Source organism: Tenrec ecaudatus, chromosome 5 (assembly GCF_050624435.1).
Source record: "Tenrec ecaudatus isolate mTenEca1 chromosome 5, mTenEca1.hap1, whole genome shotgun sequence".
NCBI lineage: Eukaryota > Metazoa > Chordata > Mammalia > Afrosoricida > Tenrecidae > Tenrec > Tenrec ecaudatus.
Window position 1 is genome coordinate 47539530 of NC_134534.1, and position 21664 is coordinate 47561193.

Below are 21664 nucleotides of genomic sequence, written 5' to 3' on the forward strand. Positions count from 1 at the left end.
ACTGGTACAGATAGAAACTGGAAACACAGGGAATCCAGGACAGATAAACCCCTCAGGACCAATAATGAGAGTGGCCATACCAGGAGGGTAAGTGTAAGTTGGGGTAGAAAGGGGGAACCAATCACAAGGATCTACATATAACCCCCTCTCTGCAGGATGGACAACAGAAAAATGGATGAAAGGAGACATTGGACAGTGTAAGACATGAAAAAAAATTTAATTATCAAGGGTTCGCGAAGGAGGGGAGGTGAGAAGGGAGGGGAAAAATGAGGAGCTGATACCAAAGGCTCAAATAAAAAGAAAATGCTTTGAGAATGATGATGGCAACAATTGTACAAATTTGTGCTTGACACAATGGATGTATGTGTGGATTGTGATAACAGTTGTATGAGCCCCCAATAAAATGATTAAAAAAAAGAACTTGAGTAGAAGGAAACTTTAAAACAAGTGTTTATTTTTGGTGTCTACCTTCATATTTGTATTTAACATGTTGAAACAGCTATTTAATATATGTATTTTCAATTTTAAGCTTTATCTATTAACTTCCCAGAAGGAGCTCTGATGATGTAGGAGTTATGCTTTGGGCTGCTAACCACAAGGTCAGCAGTTCAAACTCAACAGCTGCTCCTCAGAGGAAGCTTTCGTTCCTTTAAAGAAGAGACCTTGGAAGCCCTCTGGGACAGTTCAACTCTGTTCTATCGGATTACTATGAGTTGAAAAACAAACCCCAAACCAGGGCAGCTGTCATTCAGTGAAAGCTGACTCGTGAAGTCCTCACACATTGCAGAGAACTGTGTTCAATCGTGGTTTTAATGGCCATGAGATTTCCGAAGTAGATCACCACACCTTTCTCCTGAGTTGCCTCTAGTGGATTTGCATCTCCAACCTTCATGTTAGCAATTGAGCACATAATCATTTGTGCCACCCAAGGAGTAATTGCTTCGTTAGAAATAGTGTACCAGGAGAGGCAAAAATGCCTGAGAGATTGAAACAGTATTAGCACATCTTCATTTCCTCCTCCTGACTCATCAATAAGAAGCCCTGGTGGTGTAGTGCATACAAGTTAAGATCAGCAGATCAAAACCACCAGCCTGCTCGCCAGCGGCCATTCTACTTCCAGGCAATGACAATCTAGGAAATCCCCAAGGATAGTTCTAGCCTGTCCTATGTGAGTCCAAGTGGACTCTATGGCAGTGAGGTTGTTGCTGCTGTTCATTGGGGAAGCTACGGTTGGTATCGCTTTGCCTAGATTCCTAAGAGACGCACACCTCGACAGTATGGTATATGCCTGGAAGTCAGAGCTGTGGAAGCAAAGTGTTTCAAACCCAAACCCAGCTCTTGCTACTGGCAGAGTAGAACTGCTGCACAACATTTCCAAGACTGCGAACTTCACAGAAGCAGACTGAACTGCCACATCTCTCTCTCACAGAACAGGGGGCGGGGTCACAAGGCTGACCCTTCAGTGAACAGCCGCGTGCTCACCCACGGAATCACCAGTGTGCTGCAAACTGCCCTCCCTGTTCCATCTAGACACCTTCACTTACTTTGTCTGTTGGGGGCACGCATTCTCACCCAGTGTTGTCACGAATCCCTCAGTCTATTCATCTTTGCTAGTCTGTTAATCTTCCCCAAAGAGTATGCTTTCACACTTCCTCAACATCTAAAGAGTGGCAATAAGTATGTTACAATATGGGACGGGGCCATCTTGTAAACGTCTCCATTAACTTCATCCCTACTATGAGTTTCACACTGTACAGGCAATTCTGAGTTCTTTCTAAGATTTGTCTGAAGCAATTAGATTGGGTCTTGCCTCCCAGCATTGCCTACTGATGCATGTTTTCTCAAGCCTCTTAAACCCACCTTCTTTTTAGTTCCAAATGTTGATCCCATTGGCCCTCCCTACCCTTCTTTGTGGGTCGCGCACTCTCCTACCTTAATACTTTTACTGCCCATTTCGAAGGGTTTGAGGAGGAATCAGAATTCCACATGTTTAACCCCTAATCTCTAAATATATTGTCTTAGGGTATCAACACATTCCTTTTACCTTTCCTGCACATTTTAATCAAAGCTTTTAGGGAAGAATTCAGATGAAAAGGGGGAAAGCCTAGGACAGACTTTCAAATTCTCGTTGACTCCAGATTCTCTGGATCTTGGAGGCTACATAAGCCAATGAAACTTTTACCTTAAGATAATCTTTAAACCACAGACCATCGATATTCCCTGCAGTTTTATTAAATCTGCACGGTCTAGCTTAATTAAGGAACATGTCTACTTTTTTTAAAAGCAATATGCTGTTTTAAAGATCTCTGTGGGATCAAAGAGACAAAAGTAACTAGACAGGCGCCGTAGGGGACAGTGAGTTTGTGTTAATGGGGGAGGGACAGTCACAAAGGGGAGGGTGAGAGAAACTGCACAGTGTTATGAATTGTACATGTAAACTGGTTGACTTGGTGTATGTTTGGCTGGGAAAATCAGTTGTAGGCAAAATTAAACCTTTTTCCTTATTTCTATAATGAACAACTCTGGGCAGGAGAAAATAAGCTCTAAACCCAGAAGAAATCAGTTCTCTCCCTGGATATAGATCAATTTAGAAAAACAGAGCAACTTCAGAGATTCCATTATAAAAAATGAAATCCATCTATACTTAAACTATACTCCCAGAAATCGAGTTGGTGAGGAAGAGAGGGCTTGCATATGCTGACAAGGGTATTTGAGAGGGAATCTTCGGCACAAAGCAACGATCATTTTTGCATTGGTTACTGGGTACCTTCATAAGACATGGAATTAATGTGCCTTCCATTCAGCCAGTTCTCTGAGGCAGATACAAAGAGCGCTGTCAAATGACATCTGATAATCTCACCTCTGTAGCATCCCAGCTCCTATGCATCCCTGCACACTGAAATTGCCATTTCCACATGAACAGATGCAAATATTTTGCTCAACATGCCATGTCTAAGGCATTACAGCAGGATGGATGACACTGTGTGATTCTACCCCAGGGTTGATAAATGGAATAGATGACTTTTCAAAATTCGCTACATTTGGAGGATTGCTTATAACCCTGGATTTCACAAATATGGAACCTCAAAGCACTGTTGATGCTGAAAAGGGAGAAAATAATTAAACCTTGGGAATTTCGATGCTATCTGTGGGTGGTACTCTTGCCTAAGTAGGGCATCATGACATCTTTATTTATGATATAAAAATGTAATGGAATTTTTGGATCCACTGATCTGATAATCCCTTGCTGAGATTACTCTCCTCTTCACGAAGTGCTTATGGCATCACTTTGACTGATATTGCTTACACTTAGTTTGCGTTACATTGCTCCGTTTGCCAAAGCATCTTTAATAACATTATGTCTAAATCTATTTGTCAAAGTTTGACTTTTTACAGTTCCTGATGGCAGTTATCCTCATTGATCTCCTCAGTGTCCCGAGTCCTTACTCACAGCTCCCTCATAGGGATTCCTGCAATTCCCTTTCAGGCTTCTATTTTTTTAATATGTAGTTGTGCCACGTAGAGGAGAATTAGGCAAAACTCCTGCCAGCAGGGCCTCGGAGTTAAAAAAAAAAAAAAGAGAGAGAGAATTAGAAGTGAAATGGGGTCCTGAAAAGGGGATTGTGAATACAGGCATGCCCCGAGGACACTGGCAGTTCAGTTGCAGATCACAGCAATAAGGCTACTATTGTAATAAAATGAGTCACACAACCTTTTGTGGTTTGCCAGTACATATGCAAGTTATATTTACAATGTACAATAGTTTATTAGGAACCATGGTAGTGTAGTTGATCATGCACTGGCCGGCTAACCGTGAGGTTCGTGGTTCAAACCCACTAGCGGCTCCACAGGAGATAAATGAAGCTCTGTGGTCCTGATGTACAGCCTTGGAAACTCTACAGAGCAGTTCTCCTCTTTCCTATAGGTTCACTACGCATCAGAATTGACTCGATGGCAGTGGGTTTCAGAGTATTCTCTTAAGGATCCCATATAGTATTGTGAGATGAATGCTGGGTTGGTAACCTCAAGATTGGAAATTCAAACTCACCAGCCTCTCAAAGGAAGAGAAATGATGCTGTCCAGTCCTATAAAGATTTATAGTCTTGGAAATGCTAAGGTACAGTTCAACTATGTCCTACACAGAATTCCAACGAGTCAGGATTGATTCAATGACACTGGATTTGGGTGTTCATGACATACCAAATATATATAGCATGATGAAAAATAGCATTATACTATTACAGAAAGTATAATAGCATTATGAAAAAATGGAAATATTGTTAACAATCGCCAGATGTGACACAGACACATGAAATGAGCACACGCATATATATATATATAACCACAGTGAATGAAGGGGGAAGTGCAGAGTGGAGACCCAAGGCCCAAGTGTTGGCCACTGGAGATCCCCTCATAGAGGGGTTTAGGAGAGGAGATGGGTCAGTCAGGGTGCGAGGGAGTACCGATGAAGAACACAGCTTTCCCCCAGATCCTGGATGCTTCCTCCCCACAACTACCATGATCTGAATTCTACCTTGCAGGGCTGGATAGGGCAGAGGTTGTACACTGGTACATATGAGGGCTGGAGGCACAGGGAATCCAGGGTGGATGATACCTTCAGGACCAAGGGTGTGAGGGGCGATGCTGGGAGAGTGGAGGGTGAGTGGGTTGGAAAGGGGGAACCAATTACAGGGATCCACATGTGACCTCCTCCCTGGGAAAGGGACCGCAGAGAAGGGGGGGAAGGGAGACTCTGGATAGGGCAAGATATCACAAAATAACGATGCATAAATTACCAAGGGCACATGAGGGAGGGGGGGAGCAGGGAGGGAGGGGAAAAAAAAGAGGACCTGATGCAAAGGGCTTAAGTGGAGAGCAAATGCTTTGAGAATGATTGGGGCAGGGAATGTATGGATGTGCTTTATACAATTGATGTATGTATATGTATGGATTGTGATAAGAGTTGTATGAGCCTCTAATAAAATGTTAAAAAAAAGAACCTTAATAATAAAATGCACTGCATTAAAATAAAAAATAAAAAGAAATGAGCACATGCTATTGGAAAAAATGGCACTGGTGGACTTGTTCACAGCAAAGTTGTCACAAACTTTAATTTATGATTTTTTTTAAAGGCAGTATCCGCAAGGTACAAGAAATCAAACTAAAACAAGATTTGCCTGTAGATATTAGTAGAGAGTAATGTAGTCAGGGTGGTACAACAATTAGCTAAGGGGCTTGGCTAATCATCTAAAACTTAGAAGTTTCTGGAAGCCCCTCGTGAAAAAAGCCGTCTTGATCTGCTTCTGAAATGCCAGCTCTTGAATACTCCATGGAGAACAGTCAGACCCTGACACTGTGCAGTCCGCGGAGCTCACCTGAGAGTGAGAGCACAAATGGCAATGAGTCTCAGTTTGCCCTGGTGAGGTTGTTGGGTAAGCATTGAACAGCTAACTACAAGATCAGTGGTTCAAATCCACTTACCATTCTCTGGGAGAATAATGAAGCTGTCTGTTCCTGCAAAGATTTATAGTTTCAGAAACCTTATACAGGTTCCCCTGGATGCTTTTAGCAACAATGACTATACAATATTGCATTTACTAATCTGACACCAGATCTGTAATGCTTCCTATGTTTTTTTTCCCAAACTATTGTTGAACTATTGGCCAAGGAACTAAAACTCAATTGCCGAGTGCCTCCCACTTCCCTTACATCCTGCATTAGCAAACTCATACCCCACTCAACACAGCTGTGGCAGCTGTTGGCAGCAATCACAGAGTTCAAGGCCAGCTCGTGAACTAACCAGAGAAGAACAGATTTCATTAAAAATTCACTGTGTTGTGAATGAAAGACAGCAGTTTTCAGGAGGTGGCTGAAGAAACTAAACAGAGCCCTTTCTCACATCTCTTAGGTGGAAAAATATCTTGATTCTGAAAAGGGAAAATCCATTTTATTTCCAGAAAATGTGATCAAAAGAAACAACAAAGTAGGTCATATTTACTCATTAAGAATAGGAAATCAATTTCATTGTGCTCCCAGACATTCTGGTTTTTTTCTGCTCAAAGTTGAGGAGCTGGGTGGATGCTTGTCTAAAGATAATTGTTATGAAACTGTCTTCCATCTCGCTATCTATATTTAATCTCCCCCAAACCCTTGGCAATATATTTCCCCTTTCCCACAGTTTATTACTTCTTACCTTGCATTGTATAAGGATTATAAAAAAACATATTTGTGTCAACTCCTGTGTCTTTTCATTGGAGCTCTGGTGACAGAGTGGTTTAAATGTTGGGCTGCTAACTAAAAGGTTGGTGGTTTGAACCTGCCAGCTGCTCCTCGGGAGAAAGAGGAGGACACTGACAGCCACAGAAATCCTAAGCAGCAATTCTCTTGTGCAGTGAGTCAGAAGTGTTGACATGATGGCAGTGGCTGTGATTTGGTGTCTTTTAAAGTCTTCTCTATTTACGAAGTTCTTTACATGAATGCATCGAAGGATAGTCAAAGCAAAAGTAGAAGGATATTCTCTGAGGCACCTACAATTTTAAGCACTAGTGCAAGTCCCTGCCACTTTCGTGCCGTCTATTCATTCTCATTTTGAGTTTCCACTAGTTTAAGTGTTCTGCCTCACAACTGGTTGTTCATATACACAGTCACTAAAGAGACGTCATCTGAAAGCGTGTCACTTGCCTTTCTTGACGGGTTTGCTCCTCAGTTGTTTCCATAGCACATTCCAAGGAATTTTGGAGAGACTGCAGTTGATTCAAGGTCTCCTTCAACAAAAACCGAGTTACAAATTGCTCCAAATTAGAAGCCTCTTGGTAGTCCTAAAGGCGACAAAATAAATAAAGTAGAATTATGGTGAGTTAAAATAATGAGGGTTGGTCTGGGCCATGTGCTTGGCACTGTCAGGTAGATCCTGGAGGAGAGACAAGAGGGAAAAAATGGTGAGGCCCCTGCCCTGGTGGGCGATGGACTGGAAGAAGCTGAATAAAAACTGTAGAAAGGACTGGATTATTTTACCTTCGGATTTTAAAAACAAACCAACAATACAACCCATGGGATTATAGAGAGACACCTAAAGGTAAAGAGAAAATCAATTACAAAAATACTGGAAAGTGACTAACTTCGATTCTGTTGTTTCTTTAAATAGACAACCATGCCATTATATATTTTCTCCATTACTTAACAAGTGCAGACACGTGGCAGCAAATGGCTTAATTCCCTCCCACTGTATTTATTATGTCTGATGACAGTGTTATACTGAAGGCAGCAGACATTACATGAGGTTGTCATAAATTACAGTAAACGTTATGCCTGGATTATATAAAGTTTCCGAAATCTTCCTGTGTCCCTCTCACAGTTACTGTACCTGAAGCTCATTTTGGGTTTAAACTGAACTGCAAAAGCACCATTCATTCAAACCCAGCGACACAAAGAGCATCGCATGATGCAAGGGGCTTAAGTGGAGAGCAAATGCCTTGAGAATGATTGGGGCAGGGAATGTATGGATGTGCTTTATACAATTGATGTATGTATATGTATGGATGGTGATAAGAGTTGTATGAGTCCCTAATAAAATGTAAAAAAAGAAAAGAGGAGAAAAAACTGATTAGGGCAAAGACTGTACAGATGTGCTTTATACAATTGATGTATGTATATGTATGAACTGTGATAAGAATTGTATGAGCCCCAATAAATTGTTAAAATTTTAAAAAAATAAAAAAAAACAAAACAGAGCATCACACACACTCAACTTGCCAAGCTTAGTCTCGGTAGTCGTGAACTAAGATGCCGCTGCTACCCTGGTCTTGCTCCCTAATGCGCAGGAAGAACCAGGAAAGAAACAAGGTTGGCACAAGATGAAATGATGTCAACCCACTTTTTTAGGTCATGGAACCAACCAACTCTATCCAAATTTTTAGAGTCGTGGGTGGGAAGGGTGGATATGTATTCAGCCAAGCAAAGGACTTATTTGGCTCATTTCCCCAAATTTATTGTCATTGTAAAAAACTGAGAAGAATGATGGTGACAAGATAATGTCCCAGTCAAGGCAACTCTGGCATGCACTGCAACTCAAAAATACTCTCCGCCTCTATCCAGTCTAAATCAGGATATACTGCTGGACAGACTGCCAGGTCACGGTAAGTTTCGCAATAAAAGGGAACACAGCATTGCTCTCAACAGATTGTTGGTCCTCATTTCATTTCTGGGGGGATCATTTGCTTGTCTTCTCCCCTTCTCTTACTCTACATCCCAGGGTGTGGGATTGCAGGCCCAAGTGGCATAGATCCAATCTTTTGTCCCTTAGCTCAGACAGGCGGCAGATGTTCCTTTGGAAGTCAGTAGCGAAAGTGACAGATGGAAAATTAAAGGGACAACAAGCTGGAAAATGTCAAAGCCTGGTCCTTTTTATTTTCAACAAATGTGTTGATTCTGAAGGTACCAAAATGGGTCTTTGCATTCCTAAATCTCCAGAAGATTGATATGCTGGGGCAAGACACGTGTTCTTCTGAACAAAATCCAGTGTTTGAGAAGCTGGCAGTACGGTCTTCCACCAGTCTAATAAAGGAGTGAAAAAAAATGTGCCGATGATCCTGATTTAGAGGTGCTGTTTCTGTTGTTTACTAAGCACAGTGTAATCCTTCATATATACTAAGCTGGATATGGACCAGTGAAAGTTAATGCTATAGTTCCCATACCCCGGTAATGTTCACGTCATTGATCATTATTACTTAAGTGAAAGTTGACACTATAGTTCCCATATCCCAGTAATGTTCAGGTCATTGATCATTATTAGCTAAGTGAAAGTTAAGTGAGTAATTAAATGGATGTTGTTAACAACACAGAATTAATATGTCCTGTCCATTCTTGCGTTTGAAAAGCTGAAATGTAAACATTTCGGTTGTTCGTATTTTTGACTATGGAGGTGGTACACGGCTAGCATTCATTTAAGGGGGAAAATCCTAGTATTCGCAGCAGACCGCTTTGAAATGCAGGCTTCCCAGGGCTTTGCCCGTGCCTTTAATTGTCAGATCCGTTCTCACTAGGCAAGCCCTTGCCCAGATGGATGATGGAGGGTAGAAAGCTTAACTATGAACGCCCTATGATTCATCTGAGTTAATTAGAAGAATCAGAGCATCAGCTCCCGTTTGTATTTGCCCTACTGAAAATTAATCAAGCTAGTGGTACCCAGCCTTCCTGTCTTCTTGCTTATGCGACCAGATACAATCACAATTACCGGGGGTGCTGCCCTGTCTCCCTTTTGAGATAAGCCCCTGCAGCTCTTCTCATTCTTGTGTGAAACATCTGTGCCAGCTTTCTATAATAGAAAAAGCAATCATTCTTATAAAGATAAGGTTGCTTTCCTCCCTCATTTCCACTCTTCCAAAATCTATTAGCTATTTTATACTGACTGGCTTATACTACATTACCTATATCTTTTTCTACACCTATTTCTTTTAAACATGCTTAGACTTTCACGTGGCACTTGAAAAAAATCCGATTTAAGTTTAAAAACAAAACAGAACAACAACAACAAAAATGAAAAAAATGGCCCTTAATTACGAGTCTTAAAAATGGCATGAGATAATTTCCAAAAATTTTTTGGTACATTTTAAATAACAAGACAAGAATCAAAACATTTTCCAACTGTTGGGTTTGAGGGATTAGGGAATTATAGATTTGTCACTGAGTGCAACAGGGTTCAAGGATCTAATTTTGTTATAAAATACTACTAAACAATCAAAATTTGGACACACCAAGCTCTATCTTAACTAGATATTTTGTAATTTACATTCAGAAAATGCTTCAGAGATGAGCTGTAGTATTTAAGATCTCTTCGTGGGCAAACCTCATTTGTAAAGGGCTCCTTCCGGAGTTGGGAAATGTTTATTTTGCTCAGGCATCGCTCTTCTTCCTCCTTCTGAGATCCCCCGGCCTCACACTAGGCGACCCTACCAAGAACAGAGTGCCCCTTGGTGCCCCAGGCTGCGAGGCCTGAGGACATTGACAGAGTCAGGCTAAATCTGAAGATCAACACCTAGCAGAGGAAGACCCAAGTTACGTTTCTATCTGCATAGCAATGTTTATCTGTATAGCAATCCGAGCCCACAACAAAATCACACCCACTGCCGTTGAGTTGATTTTACCCAGGGCCATTTCTGGACATGGAAATCTTTATGGGACAGACAGTCTCACTGTTTTTCTAAGAAGTTTTGGCTCATGGGTTTGAACTGCTCACCTTGCAGTTAACATGTCAGCGTCTAATCCACATTCTAATCCAGTCTGGCGTCACACAAGAGCTGTGTCAACTTGGGGAAATAGTTAAACATTCTAAGGCTTTATTTCCTTATCTGTGGATCAAATCTCATAAACTTGTTTTGAGGATGAACTAAAACAGAACATGTAAGTATATAGCGTGGTACCTAGTTCACAGTTTTTGATAAATGTCTATTACTGTTATTAGTCTTTTTGAGGAAGGATATGACAAAGTGCAATGAATAGCCATTGACCTGAATTTAAAGGATACTGTGCTTAGGAACTGTGATAATAACTCATTTCAGGATTATTGCTGTTATAATTGTATGCATGGTATTTGGCTAGTAATAGGATTAAAGAAAGAACAAATTTTGTCACTAGGCAAAAAAATATATCACTAATATTCTGAAACACGGAGTTTCTGAGGATGAAAACTACACTGAAAGAATAAAATAAAGGCCAAGAACTATCATTTGAGAATGTATTTCTAAAGTAAAAAGATTTGCAATGACATTTTTAAAGCACATCACATATAAGCATCTGAGACTAGTGACTCAGAACAAACATTGAGAAATATTTCAGTAAAGTTACTAGACTTTAAAAACCTAAAGTAAAAATTTTGTTGAACACCTAGATATAAAGAGCAGATGACTAGTAGAGGCAAAAAAAGGACAATATATAATGAGATGTTCCAACTTTTATCCCAGAAGAAAGTAAAAATTATTAATGGTATAAACATGAAGAAAATGGATCAGAGGATTTCATAACCAGAAAAATAGACTTTTAATTATTAAGTGCACAAAATGTCTGTTAGGAACATACAAAAGTTCAGGTGATATTTTCCCCAAAATCTCTGCCCAAGGAATCCATAGACAACATGACTAGAGGGATTTTGACATAAAGACTGATTATAGTGACCAGGTATGGGCCAAAATTACGTGAGGCTCGGAAACGGAGCCATTCAGACGTTGTGAGTCTTACATACAGTACCATATGCTGCAGCGCAGACAGAAGCAGCCATAGACAAGCCGAAAACAAATGTGACTGCTGGTGTTCAGAGGCTCTATCAAACAGATGGAGAGCTGAATTGGGCCCAGAGCTGGCATTGCTGATGCCTGACCTGGGCACTGAACGCAAACGGCTGCCCACATCGTACGAAGCGAGACAAGCAGACATTATGTATGTCCTGGTAGGAGAGCACACCACCAAACATTTGCTCTTTCTGTCAAACAAACACACTTTTCCAACAAGCCTCTGCGCTCAGCTTGCAAGTGGCACAAACACCTGAGTGCAGAAAAGTACGTTGACCTGGACCATAAGTACAAAATTAGTGAAGTCTAGAAATTGGGCAGCTCTGGGTTATGCAATAGGTGAAGTATAAAAATAAGAAAGTGAAACAGAATGCAAAGAACCCCTGTAATTGGGCCAGCAAATATAGTTGCGTGGATTGTTCCCTGATCAAGCTTGCCAGTAAGGAGGACAGGGCGGCGAGTGCACACATGGAGAAAGTGCATTGTCCTCTAACTCACCCAGAGCACGGCTCTCTGGGCTGCCATGCCCAGAGAACAGTCCAGGGATGGGCCCGTGTGCCACGTAGGAAAAGACTCTTCCCCTCCGATAAAAAGAACGTGTGGAGTAAGAGACACAAAAGACGTGTAAAACTCAGTATAACTAAACCATACTTGTTAGAGATACATATGTGGGTAATAAAACCATAAAGAAATACAAGGAGATAATTAGTAGAACAGTCAGTTTTTCTTTTCCAGAGAGCAATGGGATTAAGATCGATGCAGAACAAATTGGCTTTTGGAGGGACTGGCAGGTTAGGTTTTTCATTTGCATAGTGGTTTCAAGAGTGTTTGATAATAATTCATTTTATTTGGGTGGCTTTCTGAATCTGTTTCATTTTACAATAAAGAGGTTAAGAACCATGTAGGAACTAGCCTGGTAAATATATAATCTCTTTCTAGGTTTAGAAGTTGGCAGTAGAGAGACAAGACCTGTAAAATACAGTCTGCTTTGGCAGGCAGTAAGAAAAAGAGATCTGTCGACATTCTAAAATAAGAAGTTTTTTATCACTGCGCCTATACTGTCTCCTTCACAGCTAAGGTTATATTTTTCTTGAGTGTAACACACAGCTAAATGCCGCTCTTTTCACGAAGAGCACAGAGCTTTATCTACCCATGAGTGGGGCTCACTTTATGGTTGTTAGTATCGATAATAAAGTATCGCCACATTTCGTTCCCCCAATTAGGCTGCTTTCTATCTTATTGAACCTCACATACTTTTCTTTGAATCATATCATTTTAAGCCCATGGAATAGAACTCAAACATAGGTCGAAGTAACTCTCTCTCCAAGGATAGCCGTCATTTACAGTACATGTGTCAGATGGATAGTTCTCTTTTAAGCACAGGCCTATAATTTGTGGAGTTAATATGCTTTAAGTTACTGAATCTGTCAGAGACAAATACAGTTTCAAAATGTCCTATAAGATCTCTTGGCCTTCAAAGACAGATTATCCTTGTCTTTGGTCTAAACAAACTCAGGCACAGTAGGAGTAATTGGGGATTGAAATGCCATAAGTATTTCCAAACAACCTAGTGTATGAGAAATAGTAGATAGTAAATATATGTCCCCAGACACATTTTAGATTTAATTTGCTTTTGTGACTATGAATAGAATTATAAAATATTCCAGTAATTTTTACCCTGGAAAAAAAGAAGCCTGAGAATGGATAACTTCTTCAGAGTATTAATAGCCAAAGAGGTTTTTTTCCCCCTACAGAACATTTAAAAAGCTTCAGACCCATATTTTTTGTCAAGTATCACACTTGAATTACACTGCTGGCAAAGGATACCTAATATATCTTGACACAAACTGACTTTGGCAATTTGTATACTATGAAAAATAAAAACGCTGCCAACTAAATCAATGTTGTTACTGTCAAATTGGTTCTGACTCATAGTGGCGATATGCATGAGAAACACTGTCCCATTCTGGAACATTCTCCCAGTCGTTCCTCACTTTGAGCCCATTGTTGTAGCCACTGTGTCCCCCCATCTTTGCCAGGCATGATGCCCTTTCCTCGACAGTGGTCTCTTCCGGCAACACGTCCAAAGTACACGACATCGAGTCCTGTCATGCCCCTTCTGAGGAAAATTCTCGTTGATTGCTCATTCTTTTGCCAGTCCATGGAAAAGCCAATCGTCTTTGCTAGCATCTAATTCAAACACATGCCTTCTTCCTTGTTGTTCCTTACACGCTGTCCAGCTTCAGCACGCCTATGACCCCAAACTCACTCCATCAAGGTCCTTTTGACTCACAGTGACCCCACGTGGGATTTCTGAGATGGCATATTTTTAGGGGAGAAGACAGCCTCCTCTTTCTCCTGAGGAGTGAAACATGGACCTTTCCCCTAGCAGCCCAAGCTTGTCTCCCCGCCGCCCCAGGGCTCCTGAGCATGCGTTAGATTAGGAGCTTTGAAGAATACCCTGGCTTGGAGCAGGTGCACCTTAGCCCTCAAAGTAAAAGGAATATTTACTTTTTAAAGGAAAGCGCTCCATACTGTTAGCCGGCTGTGTTACTGCAGGTAGGTAATACCACAGACTCCTGCCCACCACAATTCCCGCCTGATTCTTTCCGGGTCCCTTTGAAGCTTCAACTAGCTTGTAAACCTCGGTTTGTCTACACACCTCTGCAACAGACAAGGAGATCCGACGCTTTCAAGCAAGCAAGCTTTATCTGCGATTTCTGTCTCTTTTTAGACTGCCCCGTCCTTTTCTTGGACAGCTGGAGAAATGGTGAATGCTCTCAGGACACCAGGAAAATAAACACATGGAGATTAGGCTACATCACCATTCTGAAAGGTAGAATTTGAATTCTCGCAAAAAACAAGTAGTATGTTGCAACCTCGAAACCCATCACTCCATCTTTTTGCCACTGAAATAAAAACATTTAAATATTTAGGATGATTAAAGTGCATTTGTTACTGGGGGGGCGGGGGATGCAGAAACAGACAGAACAAAATCAATTCAGTTATCACATAAACAATAAAAAGCCAATTTCAAGAACATATTTGGAGCTGCAGGCGTGGGGTACTATGGAAAATGAAAAGACTTTAAGAGAGTGATAAAACCCAGCTAAGGACCTTAATTATTCTAAAAGGGCTCGTTTTAAGTGGAGACGTAGGTTTTATGCCTTTGCCATGGCAACGTGGAACTCAGTACCCGGGAGGCTGCGATGACACTGTGCTTTATGCTCAGAGGAGGTCTTGTGCTCCCAGTTTAGTGATTCGGCAGAAAGGAACCAATTCGATATTTCTACCTAATTCTGAATAAAATTTTTTGACCCTCATGGAAGATATGATCCCATGCTAGAACATAGGATTGGCCATTAACTCATAGGCGACTCGAGGCAAGTCGTTCATTCTCTGTTTCCTCAAATCTATGAAACAGGAACATTGGACGTAGTGTCCAGCCCAGAATCGAGTTGCTGTGAGTTGGAGTTGACTCATTAGCCATGTTTGTTCATTTGGTTTTTTTAGGTCATTGGGAGATGGCCACAAAGAAAAGAATCTATTTTCTTCCCCTTTTTTCCATAGGTGAAGCAATTCTGTCAGGCGCTCTACCCTTCTCATCTTGTATATGAGCTCAAAGAAGACCACTCTTTGTGGGAGAGTAAAGCACACAAAGGGCTATGGAGACCTGTTTGGGCGCTTCCTTGCACATCAAAAGACCCTTTCTTCCTCCAATGGCCACATGCAAAGACTGAGGTCAGCTGCTTCACACATCAGCACCTATTTACTTTCATAATGAAATGAAGAAATGATCCTGAAAATGAAACTGCTGCTGGTAGACTCCCAGAGAACTAATGGCAGGAGGGCGCTTTTGACCCTTCTGACGGAGAACGGCGGCTTGCCAGGGCTGTGGTAAACATCATGCAGTCCAGTCTTCCAAGCGCCCAGTTGAGCTAAGTGTTTAACAATGTGGGCTCTTCTTACTCGTGTATCTAACTCTAAGGGGAAATGAGGGTTCCCTTCTCATATAATCTCCACCCTGGGTTTGGGGATGCTTCCAGAAAGTTCTGTGAACCCTGATTTTCAACCTAACTCTAAAACTGATAGCTGAAATGATTAAAATGGTTACTGTGAGTGGCACCTGACTCCTGGCCACTCTGTGGGAGAGCACAGAACTGCCCCGCATGGTTTCCAAGACAGTGGTCTTCACTGAAGCACATGGCCACGTTTCTCTAGTGGAATGACTTGTGGCTTTGAACCACTGACCTACCGGTTTTCAGTCAAGTCCTTATCACTGCATCATCAGGTCTTTTGAAATATCTGACACATGTTACATGTTCAATAAAGGGTGGTTATTCCTGGATGGCACAAACCATTTGCTTCTGGATATAAACATTACCATTGGTGGGTTGAGCCTACTCTTAGTAGAAAGGCTTGAGAATTTACTTCTGTAAAGATTACAGCCAAGAAAACCACAGGAAGCAACTCTATTCTGTAACACAGAGTTGTCAAGAGACAGAATCAACGTGATGGCTGTAGGTTTGGGTGATTGAGGACTGTGTCTATTTAATAGAGTTTTCTTTATTTTTAAAATGTTTTCTTCTTTAAAATTAATTTATTCTCTTATGGGTCATTGGTTTTCATTTTTGTTGTCATCATTGTGTTCTCATTTGTCTCTTTGTCTTGCTATGGCTTGTATTTATTATCTCTGCAGACCTGTCTAGATAAGATAATATGGATGAACAGTCTGGAGGAGGAAACAACAGTACTGATGGTTCTGGGGGGACATAGGGAAGGGGGAAGCAGGGGTAAAGAGGTGGTGTTGACCAATCCAGGGACAGGGGAGCAACAAGTGATCCAAAATCAGTAGCAAGGAGGGTGTGAGAGGCCTGGTATGGATTCAGCAAGGGAAATGTAACCCAGAGTAATTACTGAATCCCAAGGGAAGGGTGAGCATAATAGTGGGACAAGAGGAAAGTAAAAGGAAATAGAGGAAAGAACTAGGAGACAAAGGGTATTTCTAGAGGTCTAAAAACAGGCATGTACATATGTAAATATCTTTATATAGGATGGTGGGGAAATAGATCTACGTGCATATATTTATAGGTTTAGTATTAAGGCAACAGATGGACATTGGACCTCCACTCAAGTACTTACTCAATACAAGAACATGTTCTATTAAATTGGCATTCCATGATGTATACCTTCCTGGCATGATCGCTGAAGAAAAATGTGTGCATAAGAAAATGTGGTGAAGAAAGTTGATGGTGCCCGACTATCCAAAGATATAGCGTCTGGGGTATTAAAGGCTTGTAAATAAACAAGCAGCCATCTAGCTCAGAAACATCAAAGCCTACATGGAAAAGCACACCAGCCTGTGCGATCACAAGGTGTCGAAGGGATCAGGTATCAGGCATCAAAGAACCAAAAATGTATCATTGTAAATGAGAGTGAGTATAGAGTGGAGACCCAAAGCCCTTCTGTAGGCAACTGGACAACCCCTTACTGAAGGGATGCAGGGAGGAGATGAGTCAGTCAAGGTGCAGGGTAGCAACGATGAAACATACAACTTTCCTCTAGTTCTTAAATGCTTCCTCCCCCCACTGTCATGATCCCAATTCTACCTTACAAATCTGGCTAGACAAGAGGATGTACACCGGTAAAGATAGGAACTGGAAACACAGGGAATCCAGGACAGATGAACCCCTCAGTACCAGGGGTGAGAGTGGTGATATCTGGAGGGTGGAGGGAAGGTGGGGTAGAAAGGGGGAACTGATTACAAGGATCTACATATAACCTCCTCCCTGGGGGATGGACAACAGAAAAATGGGTGAAGGGAGATGTCAGATGGTGTAAGATATGACAAAATAATAATTTATGAATTATGAGGGTTCATGAGGGAGGGGGGAGGGGGAGGGGGGGGAAATGAGGAACTGATATAAGGGCTCAAGTAGAAATCAAATGTTTTGAGAATGATGATGGCAACAAATGTACAAATGTGCTTGACACAATGGACGTATGTATGGATTGTGATAAGAATTGTATGAGCCCCCAGTAAAATGATTTAAAAAACAAAGAAACCCAGAATTCCACTGCATGACAAAGTCAGCCCTGGTCAGCAGCTCAGAACCACCAGCTAATCCAAATGAGAAAGACTGGGCCCTCTATTTTCCTAAACGACAGTCTCAGAAACTCACAGGGGCAGTTCTGTCCTGTTCTACAAGGTCGCTATAAGTTGGAATCAACTTGATGAAAGTAAGTTTGCTTTTTGTGGGTTTTTTGATATGCATAAAAAGCTTCAGTGGGTCTGAGGTATTGAGAGTGAGATTTTATGTCAACTTGAGCATGTATCAAAGTGTAGGGGCAGAATCCAAACTGTCAATCATGGCACAGCCGGATGATGGCTTCCTCGGGGGTGTGGCCTTTATACAAGAAAGAACCAGGGAGCCTCCATTTCTCTCTGCCTCCTTTATTTCCACTGTTGATTCTGCCTGCTTCCAGGGGCAGCCCTACATGGGCCACCCAGCATCAAGAGCTGTTGGTGCTCTGCTCTGTTTCCATCAACTGTGGCTCCACCTGGCTCGGCATCCATAGGTTTGTGATCTCCCTGCATCCACTTCCATCTATCTGGGTCATCAGCCTGCAGTGATGTGAGTAGGAAGAAGCGGGCCTGGTTTGCACTGGACTTAGAAACTTGAGCTGTCTTGGCTGTGATGCCTTCCTTCTTGATATAAAATTACTTCTTGATATAAAACTCTTTCTAAACACAGATGAGCATCTCTGGATCTGTTTCTCTAGACAACCCAACCTAAAACTGAGAGCCGTGGAAAATGCAAAGAGCCAATCAAGAGTTCTTAGGGGAGCAAATGTTGGGTGCGCTCTTGCCAGTTCTGTTAAGAATTCCTCTTTGGCAGCTGTTGCTTCCATTGAAGTTTCAGGTCTTCCGAGGACTTTCAGCCTTAGGTGGCCCCTAATTGGTCCATTTTTAGGGCTTTGTGGTTTCAAAGGTTCCCTAAATGGTCCCTAAAAGGGCATCCTACTGGTAAAGTAGAAGGGCGACATAAAACAAGGAAGACCCTCGACAAGATGAATTGACACCGGGGCTGCAGCAGTGAGCTCAAACAGAACAACTGTGAGGATGGTGCAGGGCTGGCTAGCACTTCACTCTACTGGATCGGGTCATTGTGAGTCAGAACTGACTGAGCGCACCTAACAACAACTGCTTTATATGTTGTGTGATCACAGTGAGATGGGGAAATACAGATATCAGTCCATGTTTGTCCATGTGAGACTATAAGGCTATACCTTTCATTTGGACAGGGGACTTGGGGTGAAGTGACTTCCATCATATCTGAATATTTTCACACAGCTCAGCATCAGGCCTGGCTGCTATCTTTCCCCTGTTCAAAATGCAAAACCATAGTGAGAGAGAGGTGTGGTTGGGGCTTTTTCTTTACTGTAGTTTGGTTAAAGAGCCTCTTCTAATATATCCAATTTGTGAAACTATACAGTTTGCCTCCTTAAGAGGTAGAAGCTGTATAACCAGGAAATCTTCCCCTAGAAAAAAGTCCACAGGGGTAAAGAGCTGGTGGAGAACTCAATAATTGCTCTTGTTCTGTAGAATAATATATACTAAAATTATTCTTTAAACGGTCTGTTTTCAAATTCTACAACGAAACCATCTGTCAGTAGTGACTTACAGGAGGCAGTTCTCGATTCCTCTTAGTAAATTAAGCCTATAAATGAAAGGATTCTTAATGATTTACATGCCTGTACACTTGCCAGACACATAATTAGGCCAGTCTCATAGAAGTGTCAGTATTGAAAGTCAGTAAATCCATTCATATTTTCCCGGTGGCTAACAGTCAATTTTCACTTTTAGCTCACTTGTAGTTTGCTGCTCTTTGAAATTCAATGAGCTTATGAAAGATTTGCTAGTTTCGTTTTTATTTTAAAAGAGTATTACATTTCAGTCTTGTTGAGTCATATAATCTGATAAGAATAATTGGAAGAACTATTATGAAAATATACAAAAACAAAGCCATCTTAATGCATATTTTACCGGATCCAATGAGACAGACATGGTTTTATTTTAAAAAATGACTAAATCACTTTTGATTGTATTTAATAGGATAGACATGCTTTGAACTTTAGAATTTTCTAGAACCTAGTAGGTACTACAGATATAACTCTTCCAGCAGGGCCTCAAGTAGAACCCTGTACGGAACACATTACTGTAACAAAACTCAGAATATTAAATTAAATTTGCTACCAAATGGATTTTGGTGGTAAGTCTCTCTCCCACCCCCCTGTGGTTGCGGGTGTGTGCCTCAGAACTGGCTCCAATTCATAGCAGCTCTGGAGCACAGAAACACCTCTCTGCCTTGAGCCAATCTCACACTTTGGGTTATGTCCGAGTGGACTGTTGCAGCCTCGGTGTCAGTCCATCTCATTTGGGGAACCGGTCCCTCCTGAATGAACCCCTCCTCCCCCCGGCCTTGCTTTTAAGGAGCATGTAGGCTGCACTTATTTCAAGACAAATTGACTCATTCGTCTGGCAGGGATGGTCTGTTCAGCATGACTAACCAATGCCACAATTTCAAGACAGCAATTTTCGTTGGGCTTCCTTACTCGTCATTTGGATTTGACAGCCCTGTAAGGGCACAAGAGACCGCACAGCTTTGGCAAGGCTTATCTTAGTCCCCAAAGGAGCATCTTTGCTTTTGGACACATTAAAGAGACCGTTTGCCACAAATTTGCTCAGTGCAGCATACAGCTGGATTTCTTGGTGGTTATTTGCCTGGGCATCGAATGCGAATTCAGCTAATGTGAGATTCTTGGCAACTGTAATATTTTCTCCCATTATCGTGATGCTGCATATCGGCCCAGTTGAAACGTTTTTTGCTTTCTTTATGTTGAGGTGCAATGCATGCTGATGGCCGCTGTCTTTGTTCTTCCTCAGCAAGGGTTTCGAGTCCTCTTCACTTTTAGCAAGCGAGGGCTTATCACCTGCAGGTTGCTAGCTGTTAGTGACCCTTCCTGTAAACCGGAAAGCATGCTCTCCTTCACATATTCCAGCTTCTCGGGTCACTGTCCCGGCAGGGAGATTGGATAAATATGATTCACACCTTTCTTGATTTTAAACTAGGCGGTTTCCCCTCATTCTGGATGAATAGGATTGCTGCCAGGAATTCAGTTTGAAGCTGCAACACAGGGATTTTACTGCTGCTTTCTACCTGCTGGTTCTCAAGGCTCGCTTACAACATCTCTCTTATGCTGCATAAAAGGCACATTTTCTATATTATTTGTGTCTAAAATGAATAACTTGGAGGAGTTTTCCCCTGACTGGTTATTAACTCCATGCGCCTTAAGTATGCCTCTGATCTGCATGAGAAAAGATACAATGGAGTGGAGAGTAAGTAAAAATTAAAGGAAAAAAGGTCCCTCCCACCTGCTGCTCTTTGCCGTCACAGATCACATTCTGTGTCAGTTCTGCACAGGGCCCTCTCCTTGCAAGAAGGCTGAACACCAGTGGTTGTCAGGCTCACAGGATCCATGTATATCAGAGGTCAACATGGCTCCACGGGATTTTTAATGACTGTTCCCCTCCTTTTTCAAACTTATTATATGTTTACAGAACAAATTGGTTTACAGTATCAGTGCGTTTTGGTTTGATTTTATTGAAAAGTACATTCCTCCTTGGTTTTATTGCTCATTTTATGTCTGCCCAGGTAGTCTGGGCTTGAAAGGTGTTCTAAGGGTCACAGTCTCAGGGACTCCACCAATATCGATCCAACCAGTAAGTTTGATTTTTCTTTTTATGATTTTGAGCTTTATTCTACAACTGTGCTCTCGCTCTCGCTCGCTCTCTCCCTCCCCCCCACCCCTTCTTTCTCTTTCTCTCTCTCTCTCTGTCTCCAGGATGTTATATTGTGATCCTGATCAGAGTGGTCCAGGGAGGTAGTTGGGCACTATCTAGTTCTTCTTGTTTCAGGATAGTAGAGGTGGTGGTCCACCTCATCCCCTAGTCCTTTGAACTGATTGTTTCAATGAGTCTTTGATGTTTCTTACTCTTCTCTAGAAAGGGAAAGCGCAGTAGTTGCACCAATAAAAGGCTGTGCACTGTTTTTAAAGACTCAGTCATTACTCATTGTATTAGGCTATGTTATATGATGTTATGCTGGGTCATGTTGTGCCGATGGTTCTGGATGTCCCCTAGATTGTGATCCTACGTTCCCAACCTCAGTGACCCATTCCTCCAAAGTGTTTGATTATGGCTAAGAATTTTTCAGAACTTTGTCCCCTGTGTGTTCTACTATATCCTGGGATACATGTATTTTCAATATAGACAAATACATATAAAGTATACTTTGGCAAACCCATATTTTATGGAGTTT

At 41.7% G+C, this 21664-nt stretch overlaps 1 protein-coding gene across 1 annotated transcript in view; it reads right to left on the minus strand.

The window, feature by feature from the left end:
- The window catches only part of NECAB1 (N-terminal EF-hand calcium binding protein 1), a 193334-nt gene that overhangs the window by 39614 nt on the left and 132056 nt on the right, over positions 1 to 21664 (minus strand). The window contains exon 6 of the mRNA XM_075550616.1: positions 6682 to 6818. Within this exon, the coding sequence (XP_075406731.1) occupies positions 6682 to 6818 (137 nt within the window). The remainder of the gene's footprint in view (positions 1 to 6681; positions 6819 to 21664) is intronic.